Source organism: Mustela putorius, unplaced genomic scaffold, assembly GCF_011764305.1.
Source record: "Mustela putorius furo isolate JIRA1106 unplaced genomic scaffold, ASM1176430v1.1 tig00003898_pilon_pilon_pilon, whole genome shotgun sequence".
NCBI classification, from domain to species: Eukaryota; Metazoa; Chordata; class Mammalia; order Carnivora; family Mustelidae; genus Mustela; species Mustela putorius.
Window position 1 is genome coordinate 11,114,659 of NW_025422047.1, and position 24,222 is coordinate 11,138,880.

General features: G+C 40.1%; 1 protein-coding gene across 1 annotated transcript; it reads left to right on the plus strand.

Annotated features, from left to right (window-relative positions):
* Nucleotides 1-585: 585 nt before the first annotated feature.
* Nucleotides 586-23,722, plus strand: EIF3J (eukaryotic translation initiation factor 3 subunit J). Its single transcript, XM_045067893.1, has 8 exons — nucleotides 586-749; nucleotides 836-939; nucleotides 11,356-11,410; nucleotides 11,895-11,986; nucleotides 18,568-18,682; nucleotides 20,761-20,922; nucleotides 22,215-22,288; nucleotides 22,617-23,722. The coding sequence occupies exons 1-8, from the start codon at nucleotides 713-715 to the stop codon at nucleotides 22,746-22,748; spliced, it is 771 nt and encodes a 256-aa protein (XP_044923828.1). The 5' UTR covers nucleotides 586-712; the 3' UTR covers nucleotides 22,749-23,722.
* The last annotated feature ends 500 nt before the right edge of the window (nucleotides 23,723-24,222 follow it).

The following is a 24,222-nucleotide window of genomic DNA, read 5'->3' on the forward strand; positions in this document are numbered from 1 at the left end:
GTCCACAGCCCGCTTCAGAGCGCAGCTTGGAAAGCTGAGGGGTCTCCTTGGTATCCGCCAACAGCCCCGGGCGGCGACCAAAAAGAACAGAGGGAGGGTGCACCCGACCGGTCGGGGCGAGGCTGGGATTGGCAGGGGAGGGCTGGCGAAGACAGGCGAGGACCGAGCGCCAGGCAAGGGGACGACCTTCTAACTTCCTCGCACTTAGTTTCCTCCACGGAGCCCAGGCTGGGGCAGCCCTCCTCCTGACCGCTTCCTCTCTTCCCGCCCCATTACCTTCAGGACCACTACCTCCATGCCACGGAGTATTGTACGCTCGATCTCACCCGCCCGCCCAACTCCCGCGCCGGCGATCGCATTCTACGCCCCGCTGTCGCCCGCGCGCGCGTCGCTCCGCCGCCTCCGCCGCCTCCGCCGCCTCCGCCGCCTCCGCCGCCTCCGCCGCCTCCGCCGCCTCCGCCGCCTCCGCCGCCTCCGCCGCCTCCGCCGCCTCCGCCGCCTCCGCCGCCTCCGCCGCCTCCGCCGCCTCCGCCGCCTCCGCCGCCGCTGCCGCCGCAGCACTCTGAGGGGGCGGGGCCTGGGCCGCGGCGCACAGTCAGCCACGGTCCCAGCCTGCCCCGCGCCGGCAAACGAGAGCAAAGCCAGTGACTCACCTCCGCCGCGCTAACTCCTCGCTAGCTCTCCCCTCACACACGCTCACGCCCGGTTCGAGATGGCGGCGGCAGCGGCGGGGGACTCTGATTCTTGGGGTGAGGAGAAGTTATGGGGCCAGGGCCTGGGCCGGCGCCGGCCTCAAGCCGAAGCAGGCACTAACGCGGCTCGCTCTCTTCCGTAGACGCCGACACGTTCTCCGTGGAAGACCCGGTGCGGAAGGTGGGGGGCGGCGGCACTGCCGGCGGGGACCGCTGGGAAGGCGAGGACGAGGACGAGGACGTCAAGGTGGGTGCGGGCCGGGGCTCCGGGCAGCGCGGGAGTGGACTGGCGCTGTCGCGGGCGGGGATGCCCGCCAACGGGCGGGCGGGTGGACTCTGGGCCCAGGGGCGCCGCCCGGGCCTGCGGGCTCTGGGTCCAGACGCGAGCGTAGGGTTCCCCGGTGCCCTTCTCTCCTCTGCTCGCCGGCCATATGGGCCGGAGTCGAGCGGCGTGGCCTTTTGGACTCATTGGCGAGGGCGGTGGTGGCCCCGGCCCCAGCGTTACTTTAAGGGTCTGCACCCAGGCCTGGATCCCACCCGCCAACTGGCGACGGGAGGTGACAGCCGCGGAAGGGCCCGGTCCACGTGCAAACTTCATGGGCTGGAGGCGCTCGCCAAAAGGATCTGGGAAGTTGGGGATTGAGCCCCATGGTTTCTCCCATATGGAAAGTATTGGAACCCACCTGCCTTGTTGAGCTCAGGCCTCCCTAGGGGCAGTAACTCATTTTTTTTCCGAAAGCCCATTTGTAGAGTTTGTTCAAGTAGTTAGATGAATGAAATACTGTGGTTTAATTTCAGTCTTTTTTTTTTTTTTTTTTTTTTTTTTAAACACAAGACAAATAGAAGCAGTGAAGTGAAATAACTTTAGGCTTCCCATCCCCACCCTGTGGTAAAAAGATGAACGAGTACTAAAATAGTCAGCGGCTAGTGGTCAGAAACCTAGGTAGTCCACACAGTGATCTGGAAAACGGACAGTTGACAGAGTGAGTTATTTGTCTACATACGAAAGATGCCTAAGAAAATATTGGTTGGAGTAGACGAAGGGGCCAGTTTTTTTCTCCCGTGCCTTGTTGATCTGAACCAGAATTACCTTTGTCGTTTTGTTTTTGAAGACTCCTGGGGACTCATCAAATGGCTTCAGATGACAGTATTATTAGTGTGTTCATTTTTATAAGTAGCTAACAAACCTTTCAAGACCAAAATGTTAAAAGATTCTTATTGGGACGCCTGGGTGGCTCAGTTGGTTAAGCGGCTGCCTTCGGCTCAGGTCATGATCCCAGCGTCCTGGGATCGAGTCCCGCATCGGGCTCCTTGCTCGGCAGGGAGCCTGCTTCTCCCTCTGCCTCTGTCTGCCTGTGCTCACTCGCTCACTCTCCCTCTATGCCTGACAAATAAATAAATAAATAAAATCTTTAAAAAAAAAAAAAGATTCTTATTAACAGAGCTCTCAAAATCTTTTATATTTGTGCAGATAAAGTTTTGTATGAATTGAGAAAATGGTTTTTCTTGGCTTAAATGGCGTACTGGACGTTTTACTTTCCTAACTTCTACACTTCAGTACATATTGGGAAACCCTATTAAGTCCTTCTTGGGTTGAAAAAATTTAAGCTAGATAATCACTATGAACTTATTACTACTTTTGTTTGGATTTTACCTTTTTCTTCTGAGTCTGATGAGGTGGATGTCCAATTTATGGAACAGCTTGAGGTTCAGAAATAATGTGAGCTTTGCAGACATTGGGATTAATAAATGAGTAGTACTCTTGTGAAGATACTTAGAGGGTCCATTTCCATGTTGTATAAACATGGGAATGAACTATGTATCAGTCTCATTGCAAGATATTAGTTACCTCCTTATATTGTAGTGGACTTTATGTTTTGAGCCTTCAGTTCAAATTTGTCCTTTCACTTTTTGTATTCTTACTGGATGCAGCTATTAGGACATCTGTTCTGGAAATTAGGAATACTTTAGCAAATGAAAAGAAAATATTAGAGAAATAAGGAAAGAAGTACTAGAAAATGAAGTCTGAATGGAGTAGTCTGAAGTGATACCGTGAAGTAGCCTGCCAGAGATTACTGGATCTCAAGGGTGTCCAGTCCTGATAAATTTAATTCTGAACACTTGGAACTAAGAGATTTACAGGTTTTAAGAGACCATAAAGGTCATCTTGTCCGCTCACTCTTTCAGTGCAGATTCTTTCTTTTATGCAGGTATCTTATTGCTTTTACATAAACATTGAAGTTGGATCTTGGAGAAAAACTGAACTTGTCCATCTTATTTCTGAGTTGAAATGTTGGTTTATTTCTTTTGAATTTCTTCAAGATTCCCAGGTTATGGTATTCAAAGAATAATTTGATTCCTGGGCTTTGCAATCAGACCAACCTGGGTGTATATTACTGCCTGGACATTTTCTGTGTTCTTGGTCATAAACATGTTTTTTAATCTTTCCTTTTAGTGTCCTAATCTAAATTTTCATTATAGGAGAAAACTTCACGGGGTTGTTTTGCTTATTTATTTATTTAGGCTAGGGGGAAGGGAGAGAAAATCTTAAGCAAGCTATCCACGCCTAGTGTGGGGCCTGAGGTGGGGCTTGATCTCATGAACCCGAGATCACGACCTGAGCCGAAATTGAGTCCAACACCAACTCAGCCACCCAGGTGCCCTTGTTTTACACTTTATTTTATTTATTTATTTTTAAAGACTGTATTTAGGGGCGCCTGGGTGGCTCAGTGGGTTAAAGCCTCTGCCTTCGGCTCAGGTCATGATCCCAGGGTCCTGGGATCCAGCCCCGTGTCTGGCTCTCTGCTCAGCAGGGAGCCTGCTTCCCTTCCTCTCTCTCTGCTTGCCACTCTGTCTACTTGTGATCTTTGTCTGTCAGATAAATAAATAAAATCTTTTTTAAAAAAATGAAAAAAAATAAAGACTGTATTTATTTACTTGACAGAGATCACAAGTAGGCAGAGGAAGGCAGAGTGGGGGTGGGAAGCAGGCTCCCTGTTGAGCAGAGATCCTGATGCAGGGCTTGATCCTAGGACCCTGGGATAATGACCTGAGCCAAAGGGAGAGGCTTTAACCCACTCAGCCACCCAGGTGCCCCTGTTTTACACTTTAAATGTTTTAATATGTCTAGCGTTAGCAGAATTACCTAGTACTTGGGAGGCACTCCATAAATGTTAATACTCTCTTCAAGATGCAGTCTTGAAAAGAAACTAATTTTTCTGGCTAAAGGAAAATACGCTGGTTAGATCTGGTATCTGGGGGTTTATTTTGTGCCACATTTTGTGATTTCCTGAGCTAACTTCTCTCCATAATGGCTATTTACTCAGTAGTAAGTTCTCTCCACAGTAGCTATTTACTCAGAATTTTACTGAGAATGGGATGACTTTGGTTATCAAGCAAGTTTTTGCTTACTTAAAGATTGCCAATCTAGAGTTCAATTTTGTCACTTTGGATGATAATAATACCAAGTTTCTGAATTATAGTGTTTTAGTACTTAATTCTTTAGTTAAGGATGCGGACACAAAGCTTACTTTTCATGAGCTCAAATACTCATAACCTTTAAGTGTACAGTGTATGAATTTTTTAAAAGTCTTCAAAGGTAAAATATGCAGAAACAGAATAAGTTCTTTAGTTTATGTCATCATCTAGTGTTTAACCTTTAATGATATAGATTTAATGTCATTTGTAATGTCCTGAGAAATGAAAAGAAAACTGAGGTCTTTGTTACAGTAATTTGCTTCAGTAGTTTACTGTCTTTCAGTAGACATTATAACATTTTGCTGCCCTTGACTTCTCAAATAGGTGTCTGGTATTGACAGAATTGTATTTAGGTGAAACCATAGAATTGTTAATATTTATGAGGAGAGAAGCCTATGCTTCTTCCCAGTTAAAAAGATGAAAACTGGGGCACCTGGGTGGCTCGAGGGTTAAGCCTCTTGCCTTTGACTGAGGTCATGATCTCAGGGTCTTGGGATCGAGCCGAGCCTGCTTCCTCCTCTCTTTCTGCCTGCCTCTCTGCCTACTTGTGATCTCTGTCTATCAAATAAATAAATAAAATCTTAAAAAAAAAAAAAAAAAAAAGATGAGAACTAGGGGCCCCTGGCTGGCTTAGTGGGCAGAACATGCAACTCTTTAACTTAGGGTTATAAGTTTGAGCCCCATGTTGGTTGTAGAAATTACTTAAATCCTTTAAGAAAAAAAAAAGGAAAAAAGAAAGATGAGAACTGGCAAACATACTCTCCTGTTAATATTTGCTTTATTTTACATTTCTTACTGTCCTGATGTTATGCAGAGGTAGTGGGACAGATTGTTCACTTAGCATATTATCACAACACTCCTTCCCCATTGCTGGAGTGATGTGCAGGATGGGTTGACTAAGAAGGCAGTCACAACTTTTACTCTGTTTTACTAGTTTCAAAGCATTTCAATATAGAACAGATTAAAACTTGAATTTATTTAAGGTGTGTAGAATTGTTTTGAGGAGACTTCTGGCTGTGTTCAAACATCTCTGGCATTTGCTCCTGTAATGCTATTATAGAATTTTTTTATAAAGATCTGAGAATGGACTTAGTTGAAAACTGCCTGTCTCATCCTACCCATTCAGCCATCTTTTAGGATCCTCTCCGCTCAATAGCTTAAATTTACCAGAGTAAGGACATTTTTTTCAAAAACTGGAAATAGCTGTTCTCTCTACTTCAGAGAAATGGGAGATTATTGGAAAATACTCAGAAGGTGGGTATTTTGCCAGGAAATGGTATCTTGAAGTGTGTGTAATTTCTTATGAAAAAATCCAAGCATAAAAAGAGGTAAAGAGAAGTTTAATAAACCCATGAATGATCTTATTTTTTCTGTCTCTCCACTTACTGTTCTCTCCTAACCAGATTATTTTGAGCTAAATCTCAGTTACATCATTTCAGTTCCCTGGTAGTTTTTATAAACTAGTAAGTTTTTAGTTAGATAGCATGTTTGTTACTGGAAAATATTTACCTGATGTGTTTATCATACTGGATGACTGAAAATAAATAAGCCATTTGTTTATTGTTCAGTAACTTGATCTTGCTTTAGCCAAGCATTTAAAGTAGAATTGATTAATGAGAGTTCCAGATATGAGACAGGTAGGCATTGAGGTGGAATTCAACTGAGTGCTGAGCCATAATACATAGTAAGATGTTAAAAATGTAATGAATTGAATTAAATGAAGTAGAATTTATTGAGGCAGGTACCTTGGCTTCCAGAAGCCAACATATTTCTGAGATGATGGAATAACATTTGGGCTTCTTTTATTTTACGTTTTAAAAGATTTTTACTTATTTATTTGACAGATCACAAGTAGGCAGAGAGAGAAGGCAGGGAAGCAGGCTCCCCGCTGAGCAGAGAGCCTCGTTCAGGGCTCCCTCCCAGGACCCTGGGATCATGACCTGAGCCAAAGGCAGAGGCCTTAACCCACTGAGCCACCCAGGCACCCCTGGGCTTCTTCTAAAAACTGAACTTCTCTGGAAAGTCTACCCTTGCCAGAAGCCTGTTACAGAGTTCTGGGGCCTCTTAGAGCACGGCAGTACAGCTTACAGAACATCACTGAAAGGCTCTTTTCCTGCAAAAGGTTATTCTTTACCTAAACCAAACTACTTAAAGAAAAGTAAAGGAGTATGTGTTAATTAATGGATTCTTGTGGGGCAAAAGAATTTTACCTTCCTTTGTAGCTACTTCTGTTTGATGATCTATAAATATATCTTGCTTAAGTTGGAAAGCATTTTCAGCCGTAAACGTGTTCTCTTACTGCATGTGACATTCTGTAGTTGTACATTATAAAAATGACAGATTAGCCAACTACTGGCTATATTATAAGGAATTTTTAAAAAGCAGGATTTAAAATTTTTGTTTTATTTTCATTTCTAGTCCTGTTCAGTTGGGAAGCAGATTTTGGTTTTGTTGTTGTTTTAAAGATTGTATTTATTTATTTGTTTGTTTATTTATTTATTAGAGAGAGAGAGGGAACACAAGCTAGAGGAGTGGGAGAAGGAGAAGCAGGCTTCCCACCGAGCAGGGACATGATGGGGGGTGGGGTTCTATCCCAGGACCCTGGGATCATGACCTGAGCAGAAAGCAGATGCTTAAGGACTGAGTCACCCACGTGCCCCCGGTAGCAGGTTTTAAACTTGAAAAGCAGTCAGCTCTTTCAGAGAAATGGCTCACATGATGTTGGATGTGTATTGTAGAAGAGTATAGGTGAGTAGTTTATAAACCGCCTCTGTTTTAAGGAAGCTAGCCATTTCACAAGAGCAACCTGGATGATTGTTTTTTTTTTTTAAAGATTTTTTAAAAAATTTATTTATTTGACAGACAGAGATGATCATAAGTAGGTAGAGGGGCAGGCAGAGAGAGAGAGGAGGTAGCAGGCTCCCTGCTGAGCAGAGAGCCTGATGTGGGGCTCTATCCCAGGACCTGAGATCATGACCTGAGCCGAAGACAGAGGCGTTAACCGACTCAGCCACCCAGGCGCCCCTGGATGATTGTTTTAAAGACAAATTGAATATTATATTTAGCAGATTTATTACCTACAAAAAATAATTGGGTAAGGAATTCACTTGGTTATTGACAGGTAGTCTCTGGAGCCAAATAGCCATTTAGAGCTTACTAAAATACAGATTTAATTGCTACTCAAATGTGTTAATTTTAGTTGTTTCTCGAAGAACTTTTTTTGAATTTTATCTGAAGTTATTGTCAGGATTTACAAAGTCTTAGTGTTTATAGAAAATTGAGCAGATTTGACATTCTACCTTACATGTACTTTCTGGGCACTTGGCAAATTTTATAACTAAGAAAACAAAAACTTTAAATTCATGGGGAAAACTGCCTAACCTGCTTTTGGGATTACTCTCTTTGGAAGGGTGACTAGTCTTTTTGTTAACATCATTATGCTCCCTTCTTTAGGGACTGTCCACGGTGTGGTAGAAACTTTAGGGCAGATTTGAGTACTCTGGGGTCAGGGTGACAGGCAAGGCTTGCTTTCATGGTTCTTTTATGAATGTAGAAGCAGGTGCCATAGCTGTTCCCAGGACTCTGTAGGAACCACTGCTTTAGCTTCTAAAATCCATTCTGCGGTAGAATCCCGGGTAGCCTCATTATGTCTACACTGATGGGACAGTTTAACTTGAACATCTGGAATAAGGTTTATGCTTTGATGGGGAAACCAGGAACAGGGATGAAGGTGTGGTCTTATCTATAAAATAGGGATAGCACTACCTTATTTACAGAACTTTTGTTAGGGTTAACTGTTACTACAGGTAAGGCCCTTTGCACAGTACCTGGTGAAAAAGTAAGCACTTGATAAATGCTTTATCATCATCATCATCACTGTTATTAGTAGAGAGAGGTGAGTATGTACCTCTTTGAAGTCAGCAAATGGTCTTCCTGTCTGAAGACCCACTCAGACCCAGCTTTCTATATTCTGTGAAGATTAAAACAACAAAAAAACTCTTGGTGGTTAATTTTTATTTTTAGCTCTAGGGTTACTTTTGTACTGTGGTGTTTGATAACAAGCACTTAAGCAAACCAGTGAAATTATATAAACATTTGCTGTCTAATTTCTAACTGATGTATCTTAGATGTCCAAACAGTACAAGAAGGTTTGCTTTCAGTCTGTTAACCTTGAACTGTAAGTTAAATTGCCAGGGTAAGGTGATTATGAAAATTTTTTTTTAAATTTTTTTTAAAGATTTTATTTATTGTCAGAGAGAGAGAACACAAGCAGGGGGAGTGACAGGTAGAGGGAGAAGCACAATCCCCACTGACTAACTGAGCCTGATGCAGGACTCTATCCCAGGACCCTAGGATCATGACGTGAGCCAAAGGCAAACTCTTTTTTTTTTTTTTTTTTAGATTTATTTATTTGACAGAGAGAAATCACAAGTAGACAGAGAGGCAGCCAGAGAGAGAGAGAGAGGGAAGCAAGCTCCATGCTGAGCAGAGAGCCCGATGCGGGACTCGATCCCAGGACCCTGAGATCATGACCTGAGCCGAAGGCAGCGGCTTAATCCACTGAGCCACCCAGGCGCCCCCAAAGGCAAACTCTTAACCAACTGAGCCCCCAGGCATCCCAGAATATTTTACTTTTCTATAAATTTCTTTCTACTCTGCTTGTAGAACACATGGCAGTCTTAACTGGGATTTTTTAGTTCTTTGGTGGATTTTTATTAAAATCAAGGCTTGGTTAGTTTAAATACCTAGACTGACTCAGATTATGACCTGTCTTGTTATAAAACACAAGCTTGGTGTCATAGGCGCACATTAGTCACCCTCTGTATCCTCCAGTCACATCAGGGCCTCTTGCTTTGCATCTGCAATCCTGTGGTTCAGCTTCAAATGGCATGTCATTTACATTCAAATGGTAGTTGCTGAGACAGTGGCCAGGCTACCTGTAGATGAAAGCCCTATCTAAATACAAGGCTGTGTCTGCCCCTATTAAATTTAAGCATTCAAAATCTGTGGAGCCTTTGGAAAATTGTTTGGTAATCAGTTTATATTTAGGGGCTCTGTTAGGTGTAGAAAAGACAAGACTATAGATCCACCTTAAAGTGTCCCACCCAAGTTAGGGAGTGGGTTCAAGAAGCTATTGATTAGCTCTTGACTGCTTTTAAATATTGGGTTTAAATATTATATGGATTTAATTCATTAATCAGGGTTGTGTTGAATGGAATACTTGAAATAATTGAACACTGCATTTGATTTAATTTTTTTTTTAAGATTTTATTTATTTATTTGACAGAGATCACAAGTAGGCAGAGAGGCAGGCAGAGAGAGGGAGGGAGGGAAGCAGGCTTCCCACTGAGCAGACAGCCCGATGCGGGGCTCGATCCCAGGACCCTAGGATCATGACCTGAGTCAAAGGCAGAGGCTTTAACCCAGGCACCCGGAACCACTGCATTTGAGAAAGTAAGAAATATAAAGTCCTTTCAGTTTTTTATTTAAAACAGCTGCAAATTACTTTAAGAGAAGTAGTTCTGGCTTGGTTACCTTGTATTTTGTTAACAGGGAAGGTTTTTTATAGAATTAGACAAGATGATACAAAAGTTAATACGGAAAAACAAATATGCAAGAATGGCTAGGAAAATACTAAAAAGCCTGAGAATCTATAAGGGAGGGACTAGCCCTGGCCTATATAAAAACATACTATAATTATAGTAGGGGAAGCAGTATGTTATTGGGGCATGAAGAGAAAATAGCCGGATGGGATAGAAAGCAGAAATAGACCAAGTACCTGTGAAAATTTACTACATGGCAAATCACTGGACTTGGGTGGACTTCTTTTTTTTTTTTTTTTAAGATTTTATTTATTAATTTGACAGAGAGATCACAAGTAGGCAGAGAGAGAGGGGGAAGCAGGCTCCCTGCCAAGCAGAGAACCCGATGTGGGGCCCAATACCAGGACCCTGAGACCATGACCTGAGCCAAAGGCTTAACCCACCGAGCCACCTAGGCACCTTCAGGTGGACTTTTTAATAACCGAAGCTGTGACAGTTGGGTAACCATTTGGAAATAGATAAGATCCATACTTCATACCACACAAGAGAAAAAACTCTACATGGACCAGAGATCTTGTTGAAAAACAATAAAAGTGTATATATTCTAGAAGAAGCTGGCTTGAAATCCACAGGCAAGAAAAGATTGATAAATGTAATTTACTGCATAAATACAGTGGGGTGCATATACTTCATGGGGAAACACTAGAGGTATTTCCATAAGAGAAGAAGGTAATCATCATTATCGCTGCTACCATTCACAGTGTACAAGAGGTTTAGTGAGTATAATTGGAGAAATCAGTTGTAGAGGCATAAGAATTGGTAAAGAAGTAGAACATCTGGGTGGCCCAGTCGGTTGAGTGTCAAAGTCTTGTTACAGCTCAGCTTATGATCTCTGGGTCATGCAATCTGGGGCTTTAGGCTCTGTGCTCAGTGGGAGTCTGCTTGAGACTCTTTCTCTCTCCCCTACCCCTGCTCTCTCTCTCTCTCTAATAAATAAATGTCTTTAAAAAAAAGAACTGGTAAAGAAGTAAAGCTATTCTCATTTGCAGATGATATGTGGTACACTTGGAAAACCCTAGGGAATCAATGAAAAGTGATAAATGAATTTTAAAAAATTCAAATATAAAATTAACATATAAAAGTCAATCATATATACAAATAATAACCAGTTAGAGGACATAAAGGGAAAAAACCCGTATTTACAGTAGGAACGCAGAAATTCTTAAGAATGTACCTAAAGAGAAATTCACAAATCTTCTAAGAGAGAAACTTTATTTTTTTTAAAGATTTATTTATTTGAGACAGAAAGCATGGGCAAGGGAGTGGGGAGAGGGAGAAGGAGGCTCCCCACTGAGCAGGGAGCCTGCTGACCCAGAGCTTGACCCTGGGATCATGACCCTTCCACGCACCCCTAAGAGAGAAACTTTAAGTAAACTTGAACAAATGGAAAGACAGACCTTTTCCTTGGCTAGGGTAGCTCAGCATTATGATGTCTGTTCTTCCGACATTAATTTATAATTTTAATGCAATACCAAAAAAAATTCTAATAAGCTTGTTTCCGTGGAGTTAGAAAAGTTGATAATAAGGTGCACACGGAAAAAAGTAAACATGCGAGAATTATTAATAGAGGTCCTTTTCTTTAGGATAACTGGGATGATGATGATGATGAAAAAAAAGAGGAAGCAGAAGTAAAACCAGGTGAGCCACTGGGGTTCCTTCATTTTTGGTTTTCAATCTTGGTGAGCGTTTAGTGCTTATATTAAGATACACGATGGAATGGTCACAAAACTGAAAATTTTGGTGTTAAGAAACCCAAACATCCTTCTGTTCTCCCTTTATTCTCTTCTCCCATTTCTTCTCTCCCTCAAATCATAATCAGATTGGATCCTGCCTGCTGCTTTCTGTTTGAGTGCTGCTGTTAGGAAAGAGTAGAGGGTGTGGCCTCATGTTTTAATGATCTAAATCCTGCTGAAAGTGCTGGAGAAATATGAAGGGAGGTGTTTGGGCCTTAGGGATTAGATCAGAGAGGAGAAAGGAAGAGTCCCAGAACTTTCCCATTCTTATTTGCCTGTAAATCACGAACTGGGAGAAGTTGGTCTCTTGAAGTATACAACTGTTATATGTCTGTCTCATCCATAAACTGGAAAATATTCAGGGTAACTGATTAAAACATTTCTTTCAGAAGTAAAAGTTTCAGAAAAGAAAAAAATAGCAGAGAAAATAAAAGAGAAAGAACGGCAACAGAAGAAAAGGCAAGAAGAAATTAAAAAGAGGGTAAGTACCATTCATTTCCTGCAATACAGAATTCTCACATCAGTAGTGGTACAGTGTCTTAACAGACAGCAAATATTACCTGGCAATCTGAAGGGCTTTGTAAAGACTGTTAATGGACACTGTCAGGTAAGTGAATCCCCAAACTGAATTTGTGGGTTTTGCAAAAAGCTAACCCAGAAGTTTTATATATTAGAATGCTTTTTAAGTTTGCACAAACATTTGGGACAGTCATGATTGTGTACCACAATCAGTTCTTACTAGTTGTAATTAGTCTTTATTTGTTGTGTACATATTGAGTGAAATACAGAATGTATCCATTTCTCTGCCATGTACCATATGGTGTTTTTGTTTCTGATTATTTAGAGGATATATTAATTTTTTAAATAGAAAATACATTTACATGGTTAAAAAAACAATGGTAAGAACAACTCCCAATCTTTATTTATTTATCCTATTTTTCTCCCTCTATCCCTTAAGTGAATTACTGGTTTCTTACATCACTGAGGTATCTTTATGTATTTGGATATTCCTATATATTCTTATTACTTGCTTTGTTCCAGGGGTACAGGTCTGATTCATCAGTCTTTTTTTTTTTTTTTTTAAAGATTTTATTTATTTATTTGAAAGAGAGAGATCACAAGCAGGCAGAGAGAGAGGAGGAAGGAGGAAGCAGGCTCCCCGCTCAGCAGAGAGCCCGACGCAGGGCTCGATCCCAGGACCCTGAGATCATGACCTGAGCCGAAGGCAGGGGCTTAACCCACTGAGCCACCCAGGCACCACCTGATTCATCAGTCTTAACACATTTCACAGTGCTCACTATAGGACATTCCATCCCCAGTGCCCATCACCCAGCCACCCCATTATTCTGTGCTTTTCTTAAGTTTTTTAAAATTTTTATAGTTTTCACCTTACTTTATTTAATGTATCATTTAATGTATTTAATCTTTTCATATCAGATTATAGAGTTTTTTATTTTTTTCTTGGCTTTTCATTCAGAAAAATTTCAAACATAGAAATAGAGAAAGTGAATAATCGTATGTGTCACCTAAGTTTAACAGTTGCTGATATTTGCCATATTTGCCTCATGAACTCTTTTTGTTATTAAAATGTAATCAAGGGGCATCTGGGTGGCTCAGTCATTGGGTGTCTGCCTTCAGCTTGGGTCATGATCCCAGGGTCCTGGGATTGAGCCCCGCATCGGGCTCCTTACTTGGTAGGAAGCCTGCTTCTCCCTCTTCCACTCCCCCTTCTTGTGTTCCCTCCCTTGCTGTGTCTCACTCTGTCAAATAAATAAAATCTCTTTTAAAAAATGTAATCAAGTACGGAACAGACATTTTGCATTTTATCTTGAACTACTTTAGTATGCATCTCTGAAAGAGCAAAGCTATTTCTCACATGATTACATACCTAATAAAATGAACTGTAATTTTTTAACATCATCTAGTATTCAGTTTGTATACATTTTTCTGATTGTCCCCAAATGTCTTTTATGTATGGTTTGTTCAGACAAGGACCTTGCATTACATGACACATCCTAACTCTCTGGAATGTCTCTCTCTCTTTAAAATGACATTGCCTTATTGAAGAGAGGAGCCCAGTTGTCTTATAAAACATCCCACCTTCTTGATTTGTCTGATTGCTTATAGTCTAATTATAGTCAGTTTCCTGTAACTTGGCAGGTAAGTCTAAAAGTTGAATTGGATTCAGATTAAACATTTTTAGTTGGAATCCTTGAGAGGTCATGCTGTGTGCTTCATATTGCATCACATCACACCAGGAGTCACATAATGTCTGTCCTATTATTAGCGATGCTAAAATTGATCACTCTGTTAAGGTGGTAACATCCTTCTGTTATAAACTTACATATTCTTGCAAGTAATCCAGTTTGACGTTAGCCCCTCACCCATTTGTTTAGTATTAGTGATGATTGTTGCCTAGTGTTATTAGGGATTGCAGAATAGTGATTTTTCTCATCCTATGATTTCTCTTCCATTTATTACTGGCTGGCTTTCCCCCCCCTTCCCCGAAGAAGGAAAAAGTAAGAAACCGTGTTGTTTGGTTACTTTGGATATGGTTTTTGCTGGAAGAGTAAAAGCGTAATTGTTTTAATTACCAATTTTTCAGACTAAGGAGGGTGTGTAAAAATACTTCAGATGGTGAAAAATGAGGGATTTTTGTGGGTTTCTTCTTCTTTTTCTTCTTTTTTTTTTAAGATTTTATTTATTTATTTGAGAGGGAGAAAGGGAGAGAGAATGAGAGAAGAGGTAAGCGGGAGAAGAAGCAGACTCCCTGCTGAGCAGGAAGCCCGATGTGGGACTTGATCCCAGGACTCTAGGATCATGACCTGAGCTGAAGGCGTTCATTTAACCAACTGAGCCACCCAGGCGCCTGTCAAGTTTCTTTTTGAGTAAATTTGTGGATCTACCCAGGGTCCTGAGCAGAGAGCCTGCTTCCTCCTCTCTCTCTGCCTCCCTCTCTGCCTACTTGTGATCTGTCAAATAAATAAATAAATAAATAATCTTTTTAAAAATAAAAATAAATTGTGGATCTATAGGTTTTTTATAAATTCATTGTTTTACTCAGATATAGTAATTATTTTTTTGATGTTCAAATTGTCCCAGCTTTAGCCAGTAGGAAAGCCTTTAAGTTGTTGAAACGTCATCTTTTTGACAGAATCTTTGAAAACTTCCTTGCTTTCTGACAGTAAGAAGTGTTGGGCTCACCTGGTAAACTCTCTTCTTTAGGCCTGGAATCAGTTACTACTTTTATGGTTCTTTTGTTGGGAATGATATTAAGTGGCCAAATCTAGTTGCTAGTAGGACTCACTGAGGTGGCCTTGCTTTCTAGACCCTTTCTTATGGGTGAAGCTAGGAAATTAATAAATGTACATGAGAGTGTGTGTGTGTGTGTGTGTGTGTGTGTGTGTGTTGTGTGTATAAGCATTAGTTCATATTGATGTTTTCTCTTATTCTGAAAATACTGGTTTCTGAAAAGGTTAACATAATTTTTATTAGCTTTTCTACAATACTAGTAATACTAACAAGGTAAAGCTACTGAATCAAGTTTAGGATTTCCTTGCAGTTCTTTTGGGCTTGGAATATTTCCTACTAAGGATGTAGAATTAGGTCCTGGGTTCTAAAGTCATTAGTATTATTTTCCCTGTATATTTTGATACACATTTTAGAGTCATTTTGTTTCTCTTTTTAAGGTTTTCTTTTCTTTTTAATTTAACTTTATCCTTTAAACATGAAATGTGTTCAGAAGTCAAAACTATACCGAAATGGTACACTTAGAAAAGCCTCAGACATCCATTCTTATTCTATCCTCTTCATCCTGTTCCCTGACACTTCCTATAAGAAACCATTTTTATTAGTTTTTGGTTTATTCATCCTTTTTTTTTTTTTTTTTGGTAGCTGTATGGTATTCCATTGCCTCAATGCACCATATTTTATTTGACCAGTCTTTAAGTGATGGGACAGCTAGATTTTTTTCCCTCCTAGTCCTTTACTTGATTAACAGTACTTCCATGAATAACCATATGTGTTTGTCATTTCTGATGGGTGTAGTCACATTTGCAGGATAAATTCCCAAATGAGAGATTGCTTGGTCAAAGGGCAAATCATACTTGTGGTCTTGATAAATGTTCCCAGATTGCCCTCTGTATGGCATTGTACCAGTTTGCATTTGCCAGTGACAGTGTATGAGAGTGCCTGTATCCCCCAGTTAGGAACATTTTAGGTACTTTTTAATAATTTGTATTTGTGTATCTAAATATATCCACAGGTGTGTTTCTATGATCAGAACAAGAAATAGAATCTTATAACTCAGTCTAAGAAGCCATCTTGATTAGGTCTTTCTTGGTCATTGAAATTAAGATTTATGCTTTTTTTGAAAATATTTTATTTATTTATTTGTCAGATAGAGGGAGAGAGAGAGCGCAAACATTGGCAGAGGTAGAGAGTGAAGCAGGCTTCCATGCTGAGCTAGGAGCCCAATGCAGGACTCGATCCCAGGACCCCGCGGTCATGACCTGAGCCGTAGGCGGTGACTTAACCGACAGAGCCATCCAAGCATCCCTATACTTCTTTTTTGTATCTTGGTATTAGTCTCCAACATAAAGGAACCTTAGATAGTTTGTCTTAGGTCAAGTATTGAGTTAAGATATGTTCAGTTTTGGGGCACCTGGGTGGCTCAGTGGGTTGAGCTGCTGCCTTCGGCTCAGGTTATGATCTCGGGGTCCTGGGATCGAGTCCTGCATCCGGCTCTCTGCTTGCAGGGAGCCTGCTTCCCTCTCTCTCTCTCTGCCTGCCTCTCTGTCTACGGTGATCTCTCTCTGTCAAATAAATAAATAAAATCTTAAAAAAAAAAAAAAAAAGATATGTTCAGTTTTGATGCAGGAAATACTTAATGATGTCCAGATGTATGAAGATGGTTAAGTCACGAAATTTCCGAGAAATAGTGTGAGATTTCTTTACCTTGGTATAATGACGTTTCTTATTTCATCTTCTTCATGAGAAACAAAATCCTGTGTATTAAAGAAGTGGACTTCTGAATCAGAATTTTGTAAACTGCACGGACATGGATGACCACAAATGGCACAAGCTCCCTCTGCTCTGTTCCCACTTCAGTAAATACTGTCATAGATTTTCCCTTATAGTAAAATGCATTTGTTTTAGGAAACATCATAGTATAAAGAAATGATATTCACCAAACCATTAACTAGCATCTCAGAGGACTAGGACTGGGAAATAAGCAATAAGTTCTATTGTCTGTGTTTAATTTGTTAATAAATGATAATATGTTACTTTTTTTTTTTAAGATTTTATTCATTTATGTGAGAGAAAGCACACGAGCAGAGGGGAGAAGCAGAGGAAGAGGGAGAAAGACTCCCCACTGAGTGGGGAGCCGGACAGGGAACTCATCCCACCTGAGATGAAGGCAGACACTTAACCAGCTGAGCCACCCAGGCGCCAGATAATCTCCCTTTTATAATAGTAACAATATGAAAAGATAAATTCTTTTTATGATTGATTGAAAAAAGAACATTTTTTAATGTCTGCATGGTACAGTTGACCTTTGAACAAACAATATGAGGGTTAAGGGTGCTGACTCCCTGCACAGTTGAAAATCCACATACAACTTTTGACCCCCCCAAAACTTAACTACTAATAGCTTACTGTTGACGTAAATAGCACATAATTTTGTGGTTGTGTACTGTATTCTTACAATAAAGTAAACTAGAGGGGAGAAGATGTTACTACATCATAAAGAGGGGGCATCTGGGTGGTGTAGTTGGTTAAGTGTCTGACTGGACTCTTGGTTTCAGCTCAGGTCATGATCTCGGGGTTATGAGATCCAGCCCCCTGTCGGGCTCCACACTGAGCACTGAGTGTACTTCAGATTCTCTCTCCTTCTGCCCCTCCTGCTTGTTCTCTCTCTCAAATAAATAAATAAATCTTTTTAAAAAATCATAAAGAGAAAATGCATTTAATATGCTATACTTACTAAAAAAAAATTTGTGACTAATTGGACCCATGCAGTTCAAGCCTGTGTTATTCAGGGGGTCATCTGTCATATGGATGTGCTATACTTTATTTAACTTTTCTGTTGTTGAACATCTGGGTTGTCTCTACATGTATTTGAAATTATAAGTAATGCTCCATTGGACCTCCTTGTGGCTAAATGTTTGTGTGCATCTTTGGTTTCTTAAGATAAATAACTAGAAGTGGATTTGATTCCATATAAGTCATATAAAAGTATTTTAAGACTTCATACATATTTCCAAGTTGCTCTAGAAAGGTTGTTTCAAAATTTGGTCTTTAGCAGAAGAATATGAAAGTGCAGTCTTTCCCTTTTCTATAGTCTCAATTCCATATTTTTTCAAAAGGCTATTTTGGAAATAAACCCATTCTCTCACATTACCAGCTGTGTTAACCTTCTGTTACTATGGACAGGTTGCTTAACCTCTCTGCACCTAGTATTTTATTTCATGTAAAATCAGGATAAGAATATCTAAAGTATTGGGGTGCTTGGGTGGCACAGTTGCTAAGCATCCGTCTCTTGGTTTCAGCTCAGGTCGTGATCTCAGAGTCGTGGGATTGAGCCCCATGTCAGGCTCTCACTCGTCATGGAGTCTGCTTGAGATTGTCCCTTTGCCCCTCGTGCTTGCTTGTTCTTTCTCAAATAAATAAAATCTTTTTAAAAAGATTTTATTTATTTATTTGACAGAGATCACAAGTGGGCAGAGAGGCAGGCAGAGAGAGAGAGAGAGTGGGAACCAGGCTCCCTGCTGAGCAGAGACCCCCCCCACCACCATGTGGGGCTCGATCCATGGACCTTGGGATCATCACCTGACCTGAAGGCAGAGGCTTTAACCCACTGAGCCACCCAGGCACCCTCAAATAAATAAATCTTAAAAAGAAATATCTAAAGTGTCTAGAAGGATGCCTAAAATACAGTAAACACATTATAAGTGTTTGCTATTATTTATGTGTTTATAAAAAAAATTCACAGAATACAAAAGTGTACTGGTCCATCATAATGCCTGCTGTTTTAAAACTTCCTTTCTGTCTTAATTTTAGTTAGAAGAACCTGAAGAACCTAAAGTGCTAACACCAGAAGAACAATTAGCAGATAAACTGCGACTAAAGAAATTACAGGAAGAATCAGACCTTGAATTAGCAAAAGAAACTTTTGGTAAGTGCTGGTGATTGCAGTGAAGTATTGAAGTTCCAGGTGAATACTGTGGAAATGTTACCAAATACTAAAATTTAGAAAGTATATCCTTTTTTGAAATAATAATATTGGCTTAGATATTAGAAAGTAGTTTTTTTTTTTTTAAAGATTTTATTTATTTATTTGACAGACAGAGATCACAAGTAGGCAGAGAGAGACGGAGAAGCAGGCTCCCTGCCAAGCAGAGAGCCTGATGTGGGGCTCGATCCCAGGACCCTGGGATCATGACCTGAGCCGAAAGGAGAGGCTTTAACCCACTGAGCCACCCAGGCGCCCAGATATTAGAAAGTAGTTTTTAATGTTTATATTTGAGATTTCATTGCTTAAGGTAGAGTGAGATACATGTTCAGATTTTTGAAAAATTGTTTTGAGTATCAAGTAAAAGATTATTAAGATAAGTCATTAGATCCAAATAGAGTATACTACTGCTTTAAATATATTTATCAACTGGATGAAATTTGGATGAAATATGAGGCTTGTACTTTGAGGTTTAAATTTTGAACTGACTATGGGGCTGTGCCTTTGCTCAGAGTCATTTCTTTCTGTGACCCTTCTTGACACTCACCATGCCCTGTCTTTGGAGGGTTTCCATTTCTTTGTGCCACCCTTGCAACTGTGGTTCGTACATGAGATAAAAGATACTTTAGGGTCTTGTGCCCATTGAGTTCAGAGTGCTAGGGGTAAAAGGTAAAGTAAGAAACATGGCCACAGAAACAGATAAAAGCGCTCATTTTGTTTAAGCTCATTGTTGTTACCTACTGAGTACTTTTCAGAGTAGAAGATCATGTTGAAACATTAAATAACTTTGAAATTGAAACCTAGAGCTAAGAAGGATATAGTTATCTTGATTTTTACCCCCCCTTCCTCTTTTTAAAACTGGATCAAGCAGGCTATAATGATCCTTCTCCTTTCTGCTGGAGGTGTGATTTTTCTCTCCATGAGTTGCCGGCAATCTCTGAGGAGTGGCTGTGATGCTCCTGTATTCTGGTGTGTGCTTGGCATGTTTTAACTGCACTCATCTCATTACAGAGGGCATGCAGCTATTATCCAGTGTCTTCATAGGATGGTAATAGGCCGCCCATATGTTTATTAAAGAGAAGAGTTTACCTGGTACCCATAAATTCTAATATGGGACCACAATTATAGATTAAAAGGCAAAAGTATGCATTCATACAGGCATCATTTGGTTAATAGGGTTTTAATGTTGTGTTTCTCATGCTGAAATACTGAATCATTGATATTGTTAATAACTAATTCGCTTTACTGTTGAGGAGGATCTAGAATATACTGTCTCTTAGCCTAGAATTCTCTTAGGCCAGATTTATTTTTCCTTTGGGTTTTAATACATGGTTTACCCCTGCTTTGCCTCTGGAGTTAGTTAGCTGATACTTTCACAGGAACCATCTTTAATTTTTTTTTGCATTTTCCTTCTCTCTGCACTTTCCTGTGCGCTCTTCTTAGACCTATGCTTTAAGAACATCCCTTTTGTGCCAAGGACTCCTTTGGTGGTCTGCTGAAGACTATGGGTTTGTTCTTAAAATGTTTTTAAATGCATAAAACAAAATACATAGGGTTTTACTTAGTGAGGAAGCCTACTGAAATAGGTATCAAAATATTAAAATAACTTGAGATACAGTAAGAATGTGCTTCTTTATTAATGCATTAACTAAGAGCCAGTGTCGGATCTAATTAAGTAATATAATTTGAAAACATTATTTCAGGATAACTGCACCTGTAATGTGATATGAAAATACCTGATCTTTTAATGGTAACAGGTTTTGCTAATATCACTGTGAATCGTTGCCTATAATCAAAATGAAAGGAAATGCTACATTAGAGGTTAGTGAAAATAAAGCTATAAATTTTTTTCTGATCCAAATTCACATACCTCCTGATCACTGTCCAAGGACTTCAGTGGACCTATGTTAAGAACCTGTGCTTTAGCATGAAGTAACAGGGTAGTTCAGCTATCTAGTTGGTTTATAAATGTGAAAAAAAAACCCTTTCTGATATTTTTAGTGCTTCCTCTTCTCCTGCAGGTGTTAATAATACTGTTTATGGAATAGATGCAATGAACCCATCTTCAAGAGATGACTTCACAGAGTTTGGAAAGTTACTAAAAGATAAAATTACACAATATGAAAAGTCACTATATTATGCCAGTTTTTTGGAAGCCTTAGTTCGAGATGTGTGTATTTCATGTAAGTAATTCTAATCTCTATCTTTGTGGGTGGATTTTAGGAAGGGCACATCATACTCAGGAGGATGGAGGTTGACTATTTTTTCGCATTCTATAATAAATGTAGGATTGATTTTTAGAAGTTACCTTGGGAATGTTCTGCAAAAAGCATGAGTGATTTTGTTTTTTGAGGCGGCCCTCTTCATGTTTTTAAAATGGCTTCCCAAAAGGGACATCTGAGCTTTGCTGACCCAGCAGCTAACAAAATACTAGCTTCTTCTTTTATCTAATTATATCTTAAAGGGACTAAGGAAGTATCTTTTGGGGAAAATGATCCCTGAGCGTATGGAATTTTAGACCTGAGGGAGACCACAGCAAATGTCTTTTCCTTTTACAAACAAGGAATCCTGTGACTTGGTTTAAGTTGCTCAACAGAGCTGGTCCCTATTGTTTCGGTCCATTGGTATGGTGCCATGCCCTGAAAGTCCTACATTTAAGAGGCAGGGTGTGTGGGAGTTAAAAACCAGGGGTGGAGTGACACTAGTGTGGAAAGGACTGTTTTTGCTGGTATTTGCTGCTGTTGGGATTGAGAAAAAGGAATTCTACACAGTGAACTTGAAACTGGGTTTTCCTTGAGAAGTCTTTACCACACTGGAGGTTCTGAACTTGATCAGTGCTGTACCCATGGTTGGTATTTTATTTGCATGTACTTTTTTCCCCCCTATTTTTGAAGGTGCTCTCAAATGAAAACTGAAACACTTTTTTGGTAGCTGAAAACTGGTATCTGTTTCCAGCTTGCTGTTTCTCTAAGGATGGAAGGATGTGTTGTCCTGTAAACAGGCTTGTCTGCAGTGGGACACTAAGGTCTCTGAGGCGCCTACTGTTTTCATTCTAGTTCCTCTGGTTGAAAATGGAGACTCCAAGGGGTGGAGAGTTGTCATTTGTAGTTTTAAGAATCATTCCACGTTCATTTAGCCACTCCTTACTGCGCATTTGAGGACTTGTTGTGAAAAGGCATGGTAATCTTCTATATGGTTCCCCCACCCCCAATTCATGTGCATAGATTGAGTAAGGAAGTATGGTAGGGAGCACTATGAGCTCTGAAGACATTTTTCCTTTCTCTTTGAACAATGGTGTCTTGGTTATTACAGGTTATTATAAAGAAATTTAAGTAGTTCTGATTTGTGGGTCTAACCATAGACTGAATGATTCTTTACCGTCCTACGTTTAACAGGACAAATTCATAGGCTTTCCAAAGTTACTGAAGTTAATCATGGCCAAATTAGATGTGGTATTCTTTTTTTTTCCCCTTAGTGGAAATTGATGACTTGAAAAAGATTACCAATTCATTGACTGTGCTTTGCAGTGAAAAACAAAAGCAAGAAAAGGTAAGAACGAGCATGTGGAGGAAATGCATATTCCAGGAGGACGGGGATGTAGGCATAATATTCTGAACAAGTGTAGTAGGAGCCTGAACTAAAACTTTAAGTTGGAACAGAGCAGGAGTGAGTGCCTTTACCATCCTCTTGTTTACAGACACGTTCATGGTTTTCTTTTGGGAATTAATAGAAATTGCCCAGGGTTAGGGTCTGGGATCTCCTTTTGAGAACTAAAGCTTTTTGGTACCAGAGGCTTTGTTTGGTATCTGAGGGTTTCTGTACCAGAAAAGATACTCCCAGTAGGTAGGCTCATAAATTCACTCTCTTTTGTCTTTAGCAAAGCAAAGCCAAAAAGAAGAAGAAAGGTGTGGTCCCTGGAGGGGGATTAAAGGCTACCATGAAAGACGATCTGGCAGATTACGGTGGCTATGATGGAGGATATGTACAAGACTATGAAGACTTCATGTGACATTTTCTCTTCTCCTGGTGTCTTCTTTCTGTTGCCCACAATCCCTTCAACATGTAGCACAACTTCCTTTCCTTTCAGTTCTGCCAAATGCTACAATCAGAAGTGCAGTATCTTTTGTGCTGGTTATTTAACCCCTTGACACTTAGGTGCTAATGTGCGAATGAGGGAACTTGGATCTTGCTGCCAAGGGGTTAAAATTGGGAACCTCAGTCGCTACTAAATCATAGTTTAAAAAAGAAAAAAAAAAACACAAAACACAAAAACCTAATAATGTTGTCATTGTTGCTCTCTGATTCCATAGCAGCAGTCACTGAATTGGAAACAAAGGTTGCAACATGACAAAAATTGTGTAGTATTTACCAGCACCATTCAGTAATACAGCCTTAACCATACCTCCTTGAACTACTTCATAACTTGTCAAGAAAAGCAGTTTGCGGCAAGGGCATGTGGTATGCACCTAGTATTAAAATTGCTTTGTCTTAAAATTAAGCGTGAGGATATTAAAAAAAATACATTGTGAAGAAGACTGCTTATCTCAGAGTGAAGATACAACAGCTGAAAAGCACTAGCTTGGTATTTAAAAATTAAATGACCAGACCCTCCAACTTTGAAGCTGAAGAAGGTAAACCTCTCCATTATTGCACTGCATTACAACTTGTGGAATCTCTCGAATGCATAGACTGTCTAGTTCCTATTTATCAGACTGTTCTACGGATGGAGTGCTTCAGATGGGGGAGGGAAGCTCTTTACCTGTTTTATTTCCCTGATTTAAGTGACAATTCTCCTTTGTTCTCTTAGGCTGCAGTGGAATAACTTTTAACAGGGTTTTGGCATTTCCTTTCCTTTATAAAACATGCTCAGCAAACTGCACCAGTTGACTACAGTTTGGTAAATTGTTATGTTAACAATTATGACATCTGCAATGTTTTATAAAAGCAACTAATTTAATAAAATCACTATTGTGAGGACTTAAATTTTGTGTTAACTCCCAAGAGATAGTTTTCGAGGGTACAGAACCCAGCTCTTGGGACTAGAGTTCTCTGTATACTTACAAAGCTTAGTAAATGCCTAACAAGCTTTAAGACAAAAATGATGTGCCAGGCCCTGAATAGTGTCACCCTAGAGCAACAGAGGTATAGGGCTGCCTTCCTCTTATTTACTTGGGCAAATTAGTAACTAGAAGAGCTTATTTATTTGAAGTAATTGAGCTTATTGCTCAGGTTATGGCTGTAAGCACAGATTGGGTGATCTTTATTATATATTTTCTGTTAAACAATTTAACCAAATTTGTGGTTGGAGTCTTTTTTGAAACCACCAGAGAATCAAAAGCAGGGGCAGAACAAAAAGATGTTTTAAATTTCTCTTAAATAGGAATTAGCAACCTCAATCAAAGCTCTGTTAGACTGCTGAGTATAAGAAAGGACCATCTGAGTGATCTGAGGAGTGAACAGAAAGCAGTGACTACACAGCAATA

Coding starts and splice junctions, on each gene's coding strand:
- EIF3J (XM_045067893.1), top strand. CDS start 713: ATGGCGGCGGCAGCGGCGGGGGACTCTGATTCTTGGG. Junction 18,683..20,760: donor ATTAGCAAAAGAAACTTTTG/GTAAGTGCTGGT, acceptor CTTCTCCTGCAG/GTGTTAATAATACTGTTTAT. Junction 20,923..22,214: donor TCGAGATGTGTGTATTTCAT/GTAAGTAATTCT, acceptor TTTTCCCCTTAG/TGGAAATTGATGACTTGAAA.